Source organism: Musa acuminata, chromosome BXJ3-11 (assembly GCF_036884655.1).
Source record: "Musa acuminata AAA Group cultivar baxijiao chromosome BXJ3-11, Cavendish_Baxijiao_AAA, whole genome shotgun sequence".
Taxonomy (NCBI): Eukaryota; Viridiplantae; Streptophyta; class Magnoliopsida; order Zingiberales; family Musaceae; genus Musa; species Musa acuminata.
In genome coordinates this window covers 10,177,909-10,195,768 of record NC_088359.1, presented here as the reverse complement: position 1 = coordinate 10,195,768, position 17,860 = coordinate 10,177,909, and the positions used below count along the sequence as shown (strand labels likewise).

The following is a 17,860-nucleotide window of genomic DNA, read 5'->3' as shown; positions in this document are numbered from 1 at the left end:
AAAAAGAAAAAAACCGCATTTATTCACTTTCCCGTCTACTTAAAGACAATCTAGGTTGGAACGAATCCTAAAGTACAGGTGTTGTTGGAATCCCGGGAATATCCTCCTATTCATTCCCTCCACCATTTGACTCTTTCCCCGTCACGCCCCCGTCGACAGCGGCATATCCTTCGTGGCCACGCTGTGAAATCTCTCCCTTCCCCGTGGGGCCCTTTGACTGACCGAGGCTTCCAAATAATCTCCTCCCGTCCAACCCCTAAACGAAAGCACCAAGAAGAAGCAGCGACACGACATCCCTCATCTTGCCGCCATGCTCAACCTGGGCGCCGAGAGGCCGCCGCCGCAGCTGGCGACTGGCACCGCCGAGAAAGCCCTCTCCTTCCTCTCCAAGGGGTGGCGCGAGGTCCGCGACTCCGCCGATGCGGACCTTCAGCTCATGCGCAAGAGGGCCAACTCCTTCAAGAACCTCGCCGACCGCGAGCTGGAGCACTTCCTCAACTCGGCCGCGATTCCCCCCTCCGGCGCGGCGTTGCCGTCGCCCTCCATCGCTGAATTCGAGCTCGTGAAGCGGATCCAGCCGAAGCTGTCGGCGATTCGGCGGGCTTACTCGTCGCCGGAGTTTGGCCGGAGGGTGCTGGAGAAGTGGAGCCCTAAGGCGACCATCCGGCTCGATCTGTCAGCCATTAAGAACGCGATCGTCTCGGAGGTCGATGAGGTTGGAGCGGCTCTGGATCTCAGTTGGGATGAGGACCAGAGTAAGGAAAAGATCATGTGGGAGGAGGGGAGGGCGGAGATTGTTGAGGAGGGCAAGGGATGGGAGCCAATTCGGATTCTGAAGACAAGGTTGAAGGAGTTTGAGCGGAAGAGCCAATCAACTGAGATATTTGGGACCTTCAAGAGCAGCGAGTTTATCGAGAAAGTAAAATTGAGCCTGGTAAGGGCTTTATTCCTCTCTCTCTCTCTCTCTCTCTCTCTCTCTCTCTCTCTCTCTATATATATATATATATATATATATATATATATATATATATATATATATATATATATATATATATAGTTCTTGAGTTACAACATTCTGCCACCATTTATCTGTAATGATTAGTGAATTAAGGTCCTTTTATGCCCCTAAAATTTTTCAAGATGCTGGAGCAGCCTGTTCTCCGATTCTGTTCATGATAGTATAAGCATCCAGGCTGAAAAATCAGCTAGCCTCCATACGAATCTAGTTATTAACATCTATATTTGCTGTGTCTATCATCATTTCATCCATAACAAACCACAATTAGCCATATCAATGGGTTTAACTATGAGTTAATTCATCAGTTTTCCACTAAGATTAACCAGATGCAGACTATAATACAATATCTAACAGAAAAACTTGTTTTATAGCAAATAATTGATGATTTTGAACAACTTGTTTTGTTATCATAGCATTGCCTATGATTTTATTGAAAATTTCCTAACTGAGTTTTAGTTGAGACTCATTGCTTGATTTGGTATGTACAAAGCATGAAAGTAAGCATTTTTTATTATTTATGGACTCCTGATCTTCTTTTGTTTGGTATTGTCCTGAAATCATCACAAGCACAATATGCTTACATTCTATAACAAGGTGGTGTGGTAGAATAAGATGCTTCCTGCAACTTTCAGTTCCACATTCCTTTAAAAATAAATCTTCTAGCATTATGCACTTTGAACTCCTAGAGTTCTGAACCACAAGTGAAGTACCATAAACAACATTTTGCTGAAAGGTTTCCTTGAAATATTACGAAAAAACAATATTTTTCTGAAAGGTGAAACAAGTGCTACTGAGTGCTGCAAGAGTTAGTTTATATCGACTATTAACTTGGTGATGTCTTAGCATCATGTCAATTGAACCTTCATTTCCCACTTGTGTTGGTAATGTACTACTGGTGCCAAAAGGATAGCTGGACTAATGATGACATATATGTCATAACAGACCTGGGATTAAGATTTAAGAACAAGATACTGAGGCAAGATTATGTTTTGATATGATGTTGTTAGAAGCAAGATATTTTGTGTAATCCGTTACTTGTGAACATAATGATTTATTGTCTTGTCACCATATCCTCTTCATGAAGACTAACATAGAGAACATAACATAATCATCTGTGACAATGTCAAGATATTTTGTGTAATCCGTTACTCGTGAACATACTGATTTATGTCTTGTCACCATATCCTCTTCATGAAGATTAACATAGAGAACATAACATAATCATCTGTGACAATGTCAAATGTTGCTGACTCCCACTTTCATGTTGTGAGTTTGATGTCTAAAGTTTGCGATTTTCATATCATGTATAAGAAATTACTAGTTATATATAAGAACTTTGATGTTGAAAAGTTGCACTACAATTTCAAATTATGATAGAACTGTGATAATCACCATAATTCCTCTAACTGTAACCATCACTATCTTAAGTACTTTCGTATCTGCTCATATATGGTTAGCATTTCAAACTAATCCATGGAGTGTTATTTATTTTTTTTCTTTTTTTATTTTTCTTGCAGCAATCGATTTGCAAGGAAACTGAAGAATCAACGGTTTGTTTTTAAACTATTTCTTGTTGTTTTCTTTTATTTTACATTATAAATTTTGTTCTTAGATGTTATTTGAGAATTTCTATATCTGATATGATTTATCTTGGATCAAATTTTAGGTATGAGTGTTAGGACTATAGCCAGGAGAGTCCTAATTGAATTTTATTGAAAGGGGCATTCATGTAAAACCTACCTAGCCGACCCGACCCCTATTAAAGAGGTGGAGAGGCCGGCTAGGGTTAGGGTTAGTTGGGAGGTTGCTTCTTAGAGTAGGAGCCTTATTAGGAGTTGGTTAGAAGTAGGAGTCTTGAGTAGGAGTCCTATTAGGAGTTAGGATTTAGAAGCCCTCTAAATAGTCATGTATTCATCCTCTTTTGACAAGCAATAGATGAATATTCTTAGCAGTCTTTGAGCAACAACTTGGAGGAAGGAACCCCTATAGAGTTCCAAGGAGGTCGATCCCCTAAAGAGATCAACCTCAAGCTTAGAATCCGCTAGGGTTCTAACAATAAGTCAAGCAGAGGAATATAATTACTAATGGGTACCCAAAGTGGTTCAAATAATAAATATTATTCTTATTATTAGAACAATCAGGAGAGCAGTCATTGATGCGATAGTGAGGTTGCTCCGCTAAGACCTGAGATTTTTCAGTTGAAATGAAGAAAATAGCCTCTTCTGATTTGAGAGCAAGGCTATGGATATCTAATCCTCTCCAGAACACATTGTCGGACCCTTATAATTGGACTTCCTCTGCCCCTTTTGTTGAACCATTATGAAAATTCGTCTATATGAGTTGTGATTTGTGAAACTATGAGCTGCATGATTTTTGGGAAAATCTAACTACTTTGAATTCTTCATAAATTTGTATATTATTTGAATATCTTATGTCAAATATTAAATGAGTTGCTTTTACAACAGGTGATGCATCAACTTATAATCATATTTGATCTTTCATAAGGTTTATCTATCTGCTTATGTACTTAACTAATTATTTAGATAGGATCAATTGTGATGATAATTAGATTGTTTAGCGCATAATGTGTAGCATCCATTTAGTAAACATCCGTGTTCTTTGGCAATCATAATTTTGACGGTTGTTGACCACAAAGAGAGACTGAAGGCTTGTTGTTCTTCTAGTAGTATTATTTGCTTTTTAAGTTGCAAAAAATTATCTTTGTACAAATGTATTTTGGAACATATCTATTTTATTTGTATTTATGAATGGAGGACTCGAGAGTCAACATAACTATGAGTATCATATTATTTAGATAATAGCATGTTAAAGTGCATATTATGCTAGAGTACTTGAGATTGCATGCCTCACGAACCAATCGCAAACACTTTATTTGATATGTTATATTTCTTTTTTTGCAAATTCCATTGCCTTTTTGAGCTTCTCATCTTTTCCTCCTTTATTTTTTGTTACTTCTATTTGAAGTCCAAAATGTTTATATTTCTCATCCTTGATAGTGGTCTCTACATGGCATCTCTAACTATGCATGTCTGTCATCTTATGTTATTGACTCATGGATTGGTTCAAACATGGTAGTAGAAGATAGAGACCATAATCATAATTGGATACAAGAGAAAAAAAAAAGAATGAACTGTGTAACGCATACTGCTACTTTTTAAATTTAAAATGATTTTTCATATAGAAAGAGAGCAACCAGCTGAGGGAAGGAAGAAATTATGACCTATCAGTGGTTAGAAGCAAGGTTTGTCGTATTGCCTTGTACGAGCAGTATGTATCGATATGATAGGGGATCGGTATGGGCGATACATATCAGTTTGTTGGTATGTCCCATCATCTCATGAATCGGTACATTATGGTTTGGTACGTACTGTACTGACAACTGGTCGATACACCGGTACAAAACCGATAAGGTGAACAATGGTTAGAAGACTTAAAACTTAAAAGAACTTCCAATTCATTAAAAATCTTCCTGAAATTTGGATTTGTTTTGTGATTTGTAATTGTAAGCATATAACACATCTTAATTATTTTAGAAAAGAAATACACTTGATTTATTTGAATTACTTTGTGCTTATCTACAATGTTGAATCTTAATGACAATAACTTTTTAGTTATCACAGCATCTGGTATGACATCTTTATTTGTAACTAGCGTTTGCTTAATGAATTTGCTAACTGGCTATTGTTGTCTAATGCAGGATGTTCCACCACTGGATATTCCAGAACTTCTGGCACATATTGTCAAGCAATCTTGGCCATTATTTGATCATCTTGGTATTCGACGTGGTAAAAAAAAATGCACATCTCATTCCTTTCATTGTTAGATAGCTAGCTCTGAATTTTTATATTGATAAAATCTACTATGCTATCTATTCAAATGAGTATTGATGGACAAGAGGTAGGGATCATATTATTTGTATTGATCTATATCTTAATTTTGGTAAAAAATGTATACAAAGCACCTTTTACTAGTTGATTGCTATTTAATTGTGGATGCCTAACTTATAGTTCATCAGTTTTCTATCTTTTATATATTGATTAGATATGGTTGAATATAGTTAAATGATAAGACCCCTGGAGTTTTATCATAGAAGAAGAGGGAAAAAAGGGATGATCACTTCGAGAGGATCAACCTCTTTGATCACCTCGAGAGGATCGACCTCCTAGGGTTTGTCAAAAGACTGAATAATATTTCATTGAGTACCGAAAAGAAACAGATATATCCCTATTTATAGAGTTTCACCTAGAGTCTACCAGGACTTGGACTCTTAGTAAATAAATAAATATCAAATAAACCCCTATCCGACTCTTACTGAACTAGACTGACTCAATAAAATATTATTCAAAGCTCAGAAAATAAAGGGATCCTAACAATTCCTCACCTTTCAAATCAGCCTTGTCCTCAAGGCTAAGTAGTATCAAACTCAAAGAGCTTCTCTTTTAGCAGACTGGAATAAGGGTATCTGCGGCGCATCACAACCCGTTGATCAAGAACAGTCTCCAGTTTTTGATAGTGTAAGTAATAAGTCGGCCTTTTAGTGTAGTAGTCGTTGCAGTCTTCTGAAGAACCCTCTCCATCCGATGGCTAGTGGCAATTGTGATCTTACTTCCACGTCTTTCCTTTAGGATCACTTGCTTTCCATTAATAAAAAACTTCATGATTAGTTTAGAAAAATTCCAAGAAACATCACCCAGGGTTGATAGTCATTCAATTCCAAGCACCACTTCGAAGTCTTCCAAGAGTAGCAAAAAGAAGTCCACAAGCAATTCTTGGTCATGTATAATCAATTTTATCTTCGAACATTTGTTATCACAAATTAAAATCCATCCATCAGCAACCTTTACTTCGAATTTGTCACAGCCTTCAATGTGGTAGGCCAATCTGTCAGCAATCTTACTGTCCATAAAATTGTTAGTGCTACTAGTATCAATCAAGGCTGGGAGACTAGCGTCAACCGAGGCAGTGTTGAGGGCGTGGCTGGGAGGCGGTGTTGCCAAGGGTCGGTGCCGGTGGAGAAGAGGAAGCAGTGGAGGGACTGGCGGCTGTTGTTGATGCTGGTGGAGAAGAGGAAGCTGTGATGGCAACCAGCGGCTGTTGTTGATCCTGGTGGAGAAGAGGAAGCAATGATGGCAACTAGTGGCTGCGGCAGTAAAGGGAGCTTTGTTTCTGTTGCACAGCATAAGGAGCCGCTGGCGACGCCGAAGGATCACGAGCGGTTGAGGAGAAGGCTGCGGTGGCTGGGAGCAGCGTCACCAAGGGTCGACGAGGGGGATGGTCCGTTGGCCGGGAAATAGCGGTGGCAGCCCTTTCTTGCTCTAACAGGATGGGGGTGGTCCGCTGGCCGGGAAACAATGGTGGCGGTGGTCGCTAGCCGAAAAGCAGCAGTGGCGGTGGTCGCTGGCCAAGAAGCAGCAGCCCTTTCTCACTGCGAGGGGTTTGGTCGTGGCTGTCGTTTCTTTTTTTCTCTCTCTCTCTCTCTTTTATTTTTTAGATGATGATAATTGCGGCGAGGTGTTATGAGAAATTACAGCGAGAACACCGAGGATAGCTGCTCTGATACCAAATGATAAGACCCCTAGGGTTTTATCGTAGAAGAAGAGGGAAAAAAAGGATGATCACTTCGAGGGGATCGGCTTCCGTAATCACTTCGAGGGGATCGGCCTCCTAGGGTTTGTTAAAAGACTGAATAATATTTCATTGATTATCGAAAAGAAACAGATATATCCTTATTTATAGAGTTCCACCCAGAGTTCACCAGGACTTGGACTCTTAATAAATAAATAAATATCAAAGAAACCCCTATCCGACTCTTACTGAGCTAGACCAACTCAATAATACATTGTTCAAAGCTTAGAAAATAAAGGGATCCTAACATTAAATTTACGTGCACTTGTTTCTTTGTCTTTAATCATCTTATTGAATAAGTTATGAGGATTTTGTTTAATGTTAAAGTCATCATTGTAATACCTCGATTACATCTTATAAGGATTAGATGGGTCTATTACCATTAAGTATTTTGGACAAATGGTTCAAACTCAATAAGTTAATTAGTTAGATATTTGCAAATCGTGACAAATGGTATCAGGATCGATACAGTAACGGACATAGTGAGGGGTCCGAGTAGGAAAGAAGTATACATAGACAAGCCAGAATGCATATTATATAGTGGAGCCACCATTGGACTAGACCTCATATGCACCAAACATTGATTTTGGACTATAGTGGTCTTTGATGAGGATATCCACTTTAGTCTTACATAAAAAGTAGGAGATGTTTTGAATGGACTTATAAGGGCTAGAGGATCTATTACCATTAACTTGGGCTTAAGTATCATGGGTTATTGGTTCAATGGATTAGTTACCCACTCAAGTCGGATCGTGACAATTATATATAACACATTTGCTTTTTGTTGTAAATCTTTTATAGAATCTTCAACCACTGTTAGAGTAAACCATTAACAAGTGCTTCTCTGATTCAAGGTTGAAGATTCTTGTGTGGTTATAATCAACCCAGCAAAAATAGCTAAATCGATTGACACCAAAGCTGAAATTCAGGAAGTCTGTTCTGGTGGTCCATTGTGTAAGGCTAAGATTCTATGTTTGTTGCTGTTGAATGTCCCCCAAATTCTGTGTGAGGGATATTCTTGATGTCAAGTCACTGTGAGGAATATTTGGGATGGTCGAGCCTCGTAGGAGCATGAACAAATGTGGCTGCAGAAGATGTTTCATGAGTGACGATTTCTCTTGATTAACTGGTGACATTGTCCTCGATAGAGCTAATGAAATGAAAAGATTCATGTAGCCAAACAAACATTTTGGGAGTTACGGTTGTTTCTGTTGTATGCTCTTGATGGGAAAGAAAAATAAAAAAGTCTGGACTAAGTTGCCATTTGAAATGTTATGCTGTCTTTCTGAGATATTTTGATCTGTTTTTTTATAACCTAAGAATATTGACCCTGTGTTAATACATCTTGCAAAAATTGGTCAATCACTTTCATGATTATCATCTTCTTTTATTCGTCATTCGATTGGATTTGTTTCACATAATTATAATTCTTCATATTTAAATCCCTTTTCTATTCTGTGGACATCTCATGTCGTTTGCATGCTTTGGCAGAACTTCAGGGATATGGCTTACTGACACTTCCTAAATCTATAATTATGTGCAATTATTTATCAAATGGTTGGATATGGGTTTGGGTATGATTTAACATCTTTTTTTGTGCAGACATATATGTAAAAATGGTCGAAACTTTGTGCAGCAGGCACAGAGATCAGGTCATGTACCATCATTCTCTCTATGCCAAGGAAGAGTCCTTATATGAAAACGAGAAAATCAGTGATGAACTTGATTTAAGGATAGCCAGTGTGCTTCATAATACAGGGCATCATTATGAAGGGGGATTTTGGACTAGTTTCATAAAGAATGAGTCAGCAGACAGAAAGCACCATGTTGCAATAGTAACAACTGCCAGTCTACCATGGATGACAGGAACTGCTGTAAACCCATTATTTCGAGCTGCTTATTTGGCAAAGTCTGCAAAGCAAGCTGTCACACTGGTTGTTCCTTGGCTTTGCAAATCAGATCAGGAGCTAGTTTATCCTAACAACTTGAGCTTTAGTTCTCCTGAAGCACAAGAAGCTTATATACGAAATTGGCTGGAGGAGAGGGTTGGCTTTAAGGCAGATTTCAAAATATCTTTTTATCCAGGAAAGGTAACCACATGATGCTATGTATTCTACTTTAAAATGTTCAAATGCTAGAATTTTAACACATTTATTTTGGTCTTAGTTCTCAAAAGAAAGGCGAAGCATAATACCTGCTGGAGACACTTCACAATTTATTCCCTCAAAAGAAGCTGACATTGCCATATTGGAAGAGCCAGAGCACCTGAACTGGTACCACCATGGAAAGCGCTGGACGGATAAGTTTAATCATGTTGTTGGCATTGTGCACACAAATTACTTAGAGTACATCAAAAGAGAGAAAAATGGAGCTATCCAAGCATTTCTTGTGAAACATATAAACAATATGGTCACTAGAGCATACTGTCATAAGGTAAGAGCTTGTTTCCTCAGATTATTTGTGTGATTTTATTCAGTTATCCTGGTAGTCCAATATTTTAGGTACTTAACTTTGGTCATGTTTAGCATTATAATAACAGATATTCTGCTAGCGAAAATGTGTATCTTAACAAAATAGTGTTAGTCTTTCTGCAGGTTTTGCGTCTTTCTGCAGCAACACAGGACTTACCCAAGTCTGTTATTTGCAATGTTCATGGTGTAAATCCTAAGTTTCTTATGATCGGAGAAAAAGTAGCAGCTGAGAGGGTGCATGGGCAGCAGGCATTCTCCAAAGGAGCATATTTTCTAGGAAAGATGGTTTGGGCAAAAGGTTATCGGGAACTGATAGATCTGTTAGCGAAGCACAAAAGTGACTTGGAAGGTTTTAAGTTAGATGTATATGGAAATGGCGAGGATTCTCAGGAAGTTCAATCTGTTGCCAAGAAGTTGGACCTGAATCTTAACTTCCTTAGAGGAAGGGATCATGCAGACGATTCACTTCATGAGTAAGGATCATTTAGTAGTGTCTAGCTTGCTGTTTCTTGTTGCATTTCCCTTTTTGTTACTTCCATCTTATTCTTTTCCTTTTATTTTGTATTGTATTTCATCAGGTACAAAGTTTTTGTAAACCCTAGCGTCAGTGATGTCCTGTGCACAGCAACCGCAGAGGCTCTTGCCATGGGGAAGTTTGTTATTTGTGCCGATCACCCATCAAATGAATTTTTCAGGGCATTTCCTAACTGTTTAACTTACAAGACCTCAGAGGATTTCGTTTCTAGAGTGAAAGAAGCAATGGCCAGTGACCCTCAACCACTTACCCCTGAGCAGAGACATAACTTGTCATGGGAGGCTGCAACCCAGAGGTTTATGGAGTACTCTGAGCTTGACAAAATCTTAAACAATGAAGAACCCATGAATGGTGACAAAGCAATTTACGGCCGGAAGATCAAGAAATCAATTTCCATGCCAAGTTTGTCAGATGTGGTGGATGGGGGTTTGGCATTTGCTCATTATTGTTTCACGGGAAATGAAATATTGAGGTTAACCACAGGCGCAATACCTGGGTCACGGGACTACAGTAAGCAGCATAGTGTTGATTTGCGTCTTTTGCCACCTCAGGTACAGAATCCTGTATATGGCTGGTAATATGAGTTTAGCTTGTATCGATATCTTATAGCCTACGCCGAAGCAGACTGTTAGGATTGCAGAGCCTTGTGCATGGCAATCACTGAATCAAGTTGCATGCACCTATCTTTCTATTCAACCCTGAGCATAGGAAGATATGTAATTTTGACTTGGTGTTCCTCGTTCATATTCTGTAGTATACACCATTCAAGTTACATGTGGTCTTTTTTAACTGGTGAGCCGCAGTATTAGACTTTGTAGGCAGAGGTACATAGTCATTTTTTTTTCTCTTAATCATGTATAGTCCTGATAGGTTGCTGCTTTGCTCTTCCTTGTAAGTCTTGATTAATCTCTCATAACAAAAGGAACCCAAGTCTTGATTCCTCAACATGGAGTAATCGTCACTAGTATATTCAGGTTCGATAGGAAGATCCAGCACGGAAGGGCCAATTCTAGCATCTTCTCATGAGGATGGTAAATATTATGCTGAGCAGGTGCAACAAATAAATATATAATGTTATGAAGCTCCTGTACTCTGATAAAGACTTAGCAGCAGATAGATAAGCATGGTATGTGATTGTTTCTTTCCCATTTCTTGGTTAGATCAATACTCTCTCTCTCCTATGGAATCTCACCACCATCATAGTTAATGTGGAGTTGTGCTTTTGATCTGAACAGGTAAATTCAGTTGTGTAACTTGCAGTGCTTGACTTGTGTGGCGTTTGCTATCGGAAAATGTTAGTTATCGACGACTATTGAGCAGGTCAGCTCTTACATGGCTCATTGTGCCTTTTAGAGCTTTCTCCAGCAAAATTTTTATTGTTTGTATGACCTGTTCAGCAGAGGCAAAGTTTATAAAGACCCACTTGGAAGGCAAATTATAAAGACCTAATACCTTGCATTTTAGGTATATTAGTATCATTGACAACAATCTTTTGTTGGATCAGTCCAAAGCTTCCCTGTCATAATATATATATATCCCTCAGTTGCTGTGCTGTGCAATTGTAGTTGATGTAATATCAGTAACGACAGCAAATTGGGGGGATCTTTAATGATAGTAGTATGTGGACTATTAGCATTATTTTCCAAGTAGACATCAATCAATCTTGTCCTCGTTCCTGCCAAAATTTGATTCAAGAGACTCACTTCCACCGGTCCTCAAATTATCCATACTAAGAAATGGTTTGTATTAATTTATGCAGTGGAATTGTCATGCATGGAACACGAGAGCATTGGTTTTGACCAGCTAGAATCTCATGAACCAGAAACATATCCGCCAAAAACCACTTCCATGTTCTACCAATCTGAGTGACGTAAAAGGGGATGATGGGATAGAAACGATGGCTATTTCCATATGTCTTTGCCGATCGACTTCTTTGAAAGTGTCTGAAGAAGCCAATTCTTGCAGTCACATTTCGATGAGAAGGGCGCAGTAAGAAGCTGCCGGACTGAGTAAACTAAACTGACTGGTTCAGAAAAATTCGATATATTCTAATCAGCCTTCCCATAATGTACAGAAAATTCACCACTGACATAACCCAAAAACCAAATTTATAATGAGCAAATGAAATTAATATGACTGGAATCCAACAAATCAATGACTGATGGTTTCCTTTTTTTTTTCCTATTTCTCCTCTAGTCGGATAAATATTCACTTTTGTGAAGCTATATTAGATTACAACTTTCCAAACTCGCACCTGCGTAGACAATGGAATCAGAAATAGGTGTGGCCTTAAGGTCGGAAAGAACTTCCATCCATTACAATTTTACAGCGCTTTTTATATGATGTCCAGTATAAGAAAAACAAAATAAAAAAAAATTATAATTACTTTAAATCGAACATATGATCTTTTCTTTTCTCCTAACAAGATAATATTATTTTTGATTGATGATCAATCTTCATAAAATCTTCAATCATGATTTAATATCTTTAATAACAATAATAATAATAATATGTTTTTTTTTCTTTTTTTATTCATCGGATAAAATAGAAATTTATATTACAATTATTATGGATGTTGTCATGTTGCAATCTATGCAAAGTAACTTCTAAACTATTCAAATTTACTTAAATAAACGATTAATCCATATATGTATTTTACCCATAAACGATCTGATTAGAAAATGCATCTTACATATATGATAGGAAATCAAATGCACATATACCAAGGTTTGGGAGAATAACCTACCCCTATAATATATATATATATATACATCACATCTAAAATTCACAGGAAGAAGTAGTTCAACATTTTGTCATGACAAAACACAAGACATGATGAAATGGAAAGAGGTAAATAATTGAGATTAGAAAGAATTAAATAAATCAATTAACATTCTTTTTTTTTATGCACATTAACTATCTATCCTCTCATGTAGAGGGAGGAGGGGGATATGAAGCCTTCAAAGGAGGTGCTAAACAGGGAGAATTCCTCCAAGCCTTGGAGTGTAACCTCAATATCTCCCTAACCCTCTCCCTGACCTGCGCATCATAATCCATCTGCAGCACATAACACATCTTGGAAACAGCTCCGAGCTGTAACATCTCCTGCAGCACCGCCGGAGATGGCGAAGACTTCGCCACCGAGCACAGTATCTTCACCGCCATCCTGCTCACCAGCCGCGACACCCTATGTATCTTCTTCGACACCACTGCGATCCCTGCTGCGTGCTCGACCAACTCGGCTCTCCCTTCTGCGCAACCACACAGCTGACATAGAATCACCATGATCATCTCACACGTTCTCTTCTCTGGTTGATCGAGTAGTTGCTCGATCAACATTCGCACTGCCCCGGCTTTCACTGCCTTTAACCTGTTGTTCCCCCAGGGGATAACAGCGGCCAGAACTTGCAGTGCTGCCTTCGTGGCTTGGTGTGAGATCTCGTCTCGTACGACCTTCGCGAGCTCTTCGAAGAACTCTTCCCTTAAAGACAATGCACGGGCCGGAGCGATCACCGACACAAGGGATTTGAGGAGTAGCAACGAGTAAGCTCGGATTCGGTAGCTCGATCGCCCCAACACTTTGGTCAACAGTTCAACGAAGTTGACGTCCCTATGGATCAAACCGAGGAGGCTTTTCTCCGAGAGTTGGAGAGAGCACAAGATGGCGAGGGCTTCATCGGGAGCACTTGCAGACTCCAATCCATCGCACACTATAAGTTCTTCCTCGAGAACACCTGTCGAGACGTGGATGCTTTTCTCCATGATCGAAGCTAAAACGTCGACGGCACCCGAAGCCTCGACGCAGCGTTTGTTGCGGTCGCTCTCCGACGCGATGGCCTTGAGTCTTCGGAGCGCGGTCATCTGTGTCTGCGGAAGCTTGGCTTCGTCGAGGAGGGCCGCGATCTGGGTCATGTCGACCGGGGGACGGGGGGTGGGGAAGCGCTCCACGCCGTCGGAGGCATTGGCGGAGCACCAGGCCTGGATGAGCCGCCGGAGAGTATGGTTGGGCGTGACGTCGAGGTTCGTCAACGCTTGCTTGGTGACCGGGCAGATCTCATGCTTGTCGGAGAAGATCCACCTCTCGATGCTCTCCCGGTCGTAGGTGATGCCGGTGGAAAGGGTCACCGGATCTCTCATGATCTCGAGCGATATAGGACACAAGAAGTAAGGCGGGACTTCCACTCCCTCCATCAATCCTAATCGAACGATAGCTGCAAACGAATCAAAGCTTTGGGAAGGCAGAAGAAAGGCGGTGTCGATGATGAGGAAGGTCGAGTTGGTACGGTGCTTGGCTACTTATAAAGGAGAAGGGAAGAGAGATACAACGAGGGAAGAAGTCAACGCGCGAGGCTGAGTCGTAAATGGTCATTGTATATTGAAGGTTATTGGCTTTTTAGGGTTTGGTTTTCACGACATGTTAAGGGTGTGCGTGCGCGTATCAATCAATGTATTGTCGATGCATGGAGAGGCGCTCAAAGATTGCCAACTTTACTTGGTCCTCTCTTTGGGTTTGACCTTGGAAATGGCTTCTCCTTTGACTTTTATATGCAAGTCATGTGTTCTTCCCACACCGTCATCTTTCTCAAATGCACCAAGAAAGCATAAATATTTGGGGGACTAAAAAAACCCATCAGTTTTTCTAACTCTTCTTGTTTTGAATATTGACAAAAAAAAAAAAAAAGTCATTCTTATTCGATTCAAATTACAATCGATTTGACATTTTGTCATCACTTCCTACTTTCTCTCTCTACGTGTAATTAATTAATTAATTATTTATTTATTTGAGATTGATTTGATCCTCATAGATGCATTATTCCCATCTCCCATAACGTGAAAGCAAGAAAAAAGAGAAAGAATCTCAAACACCAATAATATAAAATAAATGGACCAACGAATAAAAAGAAAAAAAAAGCTAAACACCTCTCTCTCTCTATTGATGTTCTTTAGCTCTTGCATTATTGCTCTCTTAATACGAAGAGGATTCGTTGTTTCTACGATGATAGACCCCTTAACTTTTGAATAGTATAAGATTCAAATTCATAAAAGATTTAAGGTTTAGGATTTAAACTCCTAATTAATATAGAAGTCACCGCGCATTATATTACTATCTCCCACACCAAGATAGATATTATAAAAAAATATATATTTCTCTCTTTTTTTTTATCCAAATCTATTACCACACTATCTAGTACCATTGCTGCTACTGTTATTTGGTAAGGTTAGATCTCGTAAGGCCCGATATTAAATATCTTTTGTAAAAATAAAATGATAATAATTTTGGTACCAATTTTTATTTAACTCAAATTTTCATATACTTTTACATTATTTTTAATTATTATTTACCATAAGAACATCAATAAAGTCTTAATTGTTTCAGCTACTTGTGATTGACTACATGGCTGTTGGGTCTTATAAAAAAGTAATTTTATAGAGTTTAAGTGTTCGACCTGTCTTGGGTGTTGATCATGTATCACATTATGTTACACTCTTTCATCCCATGAATCCGCAGTTAAGACTTAGATATGTTCATGATATTACAAATACATAGATCACATGAGTTGGAACATTTTTTGTCTTTCGCTTGTATTCTTTCCTTCAGACAGACTTAGTCAAGAAAGAGAGGAACATTGTAATGTCAATCTTCCTCTTACTTAGTTCTGTGGGCAATTGTCCAAGTCAATAGTAAATAATCAAACAAAGCTCTCTCTCTTTTCGATGTAGAGAGAGAGAGAGAGAGAGAGAGAGAGAGAGAGAGAGAGGATAAGGGAATATCAAATTGTTATTTTTCTTATCGATATGTCCAAAAACATTCAACCACGTTTAGGAAAAGAAAATAGCTTTAAAGTCAAAGGCTTCCGGTCAACGTCAAATCTAATCTGAATTGCACCACTCTGTTAATTATCTGTAAATGTTGACTGAGACTAATAAATTTGGTGTTTTATTTATATTAAAAGATTTATAGTAGATTAAGTCCTATGATATTGAGACGAAATCAAAAGCAGGACGGAAGCTTGATTTTAATTATGGTTCCCAGACATCAATAGTGGATTTGACGTGTACAACGCACCTGTCATTTACATGGACAATAATATACATTACCTTTGGTGCTTCCGTGTCGATGACAGATTGCGTCAACTAAATTTAGACAGGTGATGATATATCTAATCTATCTATCTATCGTACGTAAGAAATGGTACTACTGTGCACCAAACACCGTACTGTATCGGGATCTCACTTTGCACATTTGGTGGGATAGCAAAATCCCACCACTACGGATGATGGATTTGGAAAGGTAGGTGTTAAGATTGGAGTGCCAACTAAATCCAACAGGTCGGTCCAAATTGTCGGAACGAGAAAAGCCCACGTTTTTGCTATCTTGTGGCGTCTACGTCTTCTACAATCATGCATCCAACCTGGAGCCGGAAAGAAATTTTTTTAGTCAACGTTCCAATTTTGGTAACGATGTGTCGGCTAACAAATAGATGAGATTTTTTTTTAAAGATACAAAAAAAAGAAAGAAAAACATCGTGTGTAACACAATATCATCAACTTAGTTGAAATTATTTAAATCGTGAGGTATCCTCGTATCAATGTCATGATATCTAGGTCATGATGCATCATTGTTTTGTTTATCTGTAAAAAATCAATTTAGTTGTAATCTCACTTAAGTCCAGATCTCTAGAAAAATAAATTGATTAGATCAAAGACATACGATAAACAAGTCTTAACGTCTCGCAAAACAAAATAGTTTCATACACAATTCGACAAACACTTGAGATGTGTAAGAAAGAAAAAAAGAAAAAGAAAAAAAAAATAAAAACTTTAGAAACCAAACGAACAATCATAATTTTGTAATTTTTATTATGTAGCTTAACGTAGGAATTTATAAATCCAATTTTTATTATGTTTTAAGATGAATTAAAATATACTAAATTAAATAATTTATTATCTTAAATTTATTATAAGAAAATAATTTAATCTTTCTAATGATGTGTCAGCGAGCAAATAGATGAAAGTATTTTTTTTTCTTTCTTTCTCTAAAAGACAAAAGAAGGAAAGAAAAACATCATGTGTACAATATAATACTAAATTGAATAACTAATTATCTTAAATTTATTATAAAATAAAAAATAATATAACATTTCTTAAAATAAATACATATTTTCATGGAAGATGACTCACTACAAAAATACACTTGTTAATAGAACCCAACAAAAAAAAATAGTGTGTTAAATTTAATAAATAATTATCATAAAATCATCATTAAAAAATTACTAAAATCCTTATTAGAATTATGTACTAATAGAATTGTGAAAGGTTGAGATCAAGTTGATTTGTTACATTAAAAAATAAACTAAAATACACTCATTTATACAACTAAAATACTAAAAAAATATATCTAATTAGGTAATAATAAATTTGATAAAAAAATAAAAAAAATAATTTATGTTCCAATAATAATTATGAAACTGTGAGATAATTCGGTTGAAGTTAATCAATCTCATTATACTAAAAAATAAACTGAATTAAGCTATCTAAAAACATAATTAATTATCATAAAATCATAAATTATAAAAAATAAAATTCACTAAAATCCTTGATAGAATAATGTAATAACAATAGAATTGTAAAAATTGTGATGTCGGCTTTGTTATACTCGAAAATGAACTAAAATACATCCATTGGTTCATAAAAACTTTAAAAAAAAAATGTCAATTTGATAATTAATTATTATAAATTCACCGTACAATATAAAAATTAATTACGATCCTTCTTAGAATCATGTTTTGTAGAATTGTGCTAGTTTGAAACCATTTAAAGTTATGTGAATTTTATAACCAAATGTATTTCAGTTCAAATAAAATATATTTTAATAAATTTTATCTAAAACATCTCACACTGACACATCTATGCCCACGTATGATCGTAACACTCATTTCTCTCTCTCTCTCTTTTTTTTTTTGATTTTTTTTTATTTTTGGAGTATTTTAGAATATTATTATGATGAGGATTCAATAGTTGAGTGTATCTCAATTTAAAATTATATTGAATGCATCTAAAAGATTTTAAGCTTATACATCCACATCCACATATAATTGTAACATTCTTTCTTTTTATTTAAAAATAAAATAAAATAAAATCCAAATCCAAATCGGACTAATTCTGTTTAGGAATTTTTTTTCCTAAGTG

The 17,860-nt window shown here is 37.3% G+C and overlaps 2 protein-coding genes across 3 annotated transcripts; one reads left to right on the top strand and one right to left on the bottom strand.

Moving 5' to 3' along the window:
* Positions 1-215: 215 nt before the first annotated feature.
* Positions 216-11,133, top strand: LOC135583103 (digalactosyldiacylglycerol synthase 1, chloroplastic-like). 2 transcript variants are annotated; one of them, XM_065174832.1, is made up of 9 exons: positions 216-934; positions 2,536-2,568; positions 4,737-4,824; positions 8,267-8,754; positions 8,831-9,097; positions 9,259-9,608; positions 9,714-10,221; positions 10,645-10,796; positions 10,906-11,133. In XM_065174832.1, exons 1-8 carry the CDS (start codon positions 311-313, stop codon positions 10,651-10,653), a joined length of 2,367 nt encoding a protein of 788 aa, XP_065030904.1. In that variant the 5' UTR covers positions 216-310; the 3' UTR covers positions 10,654-10,796; positions 10,906-11,133. The 2 variants fall into 2 exon arrangements, with proteins under 2 accessions (XP_065030904.1, XP_065030903.1); XM_065174831.1 differs by lacking the exons at positions 10,645-10,796; positions 10,906-11,133 and having other exon boundaries at positions 217-934; positions 9,714-10,459.
* A 1,241-nt stretch (positions 11,134-12,374) lies between these two features.
* On the bottom strand, positions 12,375-13,931 carry LOC135652469 (E3 ubiquitin-protein ligase PUB23-like). The gene has a single exon (XM_065173413.1). It carries the CDS (start codon positions 13,859-13,861, stop codon positions 12,599-12,601), a length of 1,263 nt encoding a protein of 420 aa, XP_065029485.1. The 5' UTR covers positions 13,862-13,931; the 3' UTR covers positions 12,375-12,598.
* Positions 13,932-17,860: the final 3,929 nt, after the last annotated feature.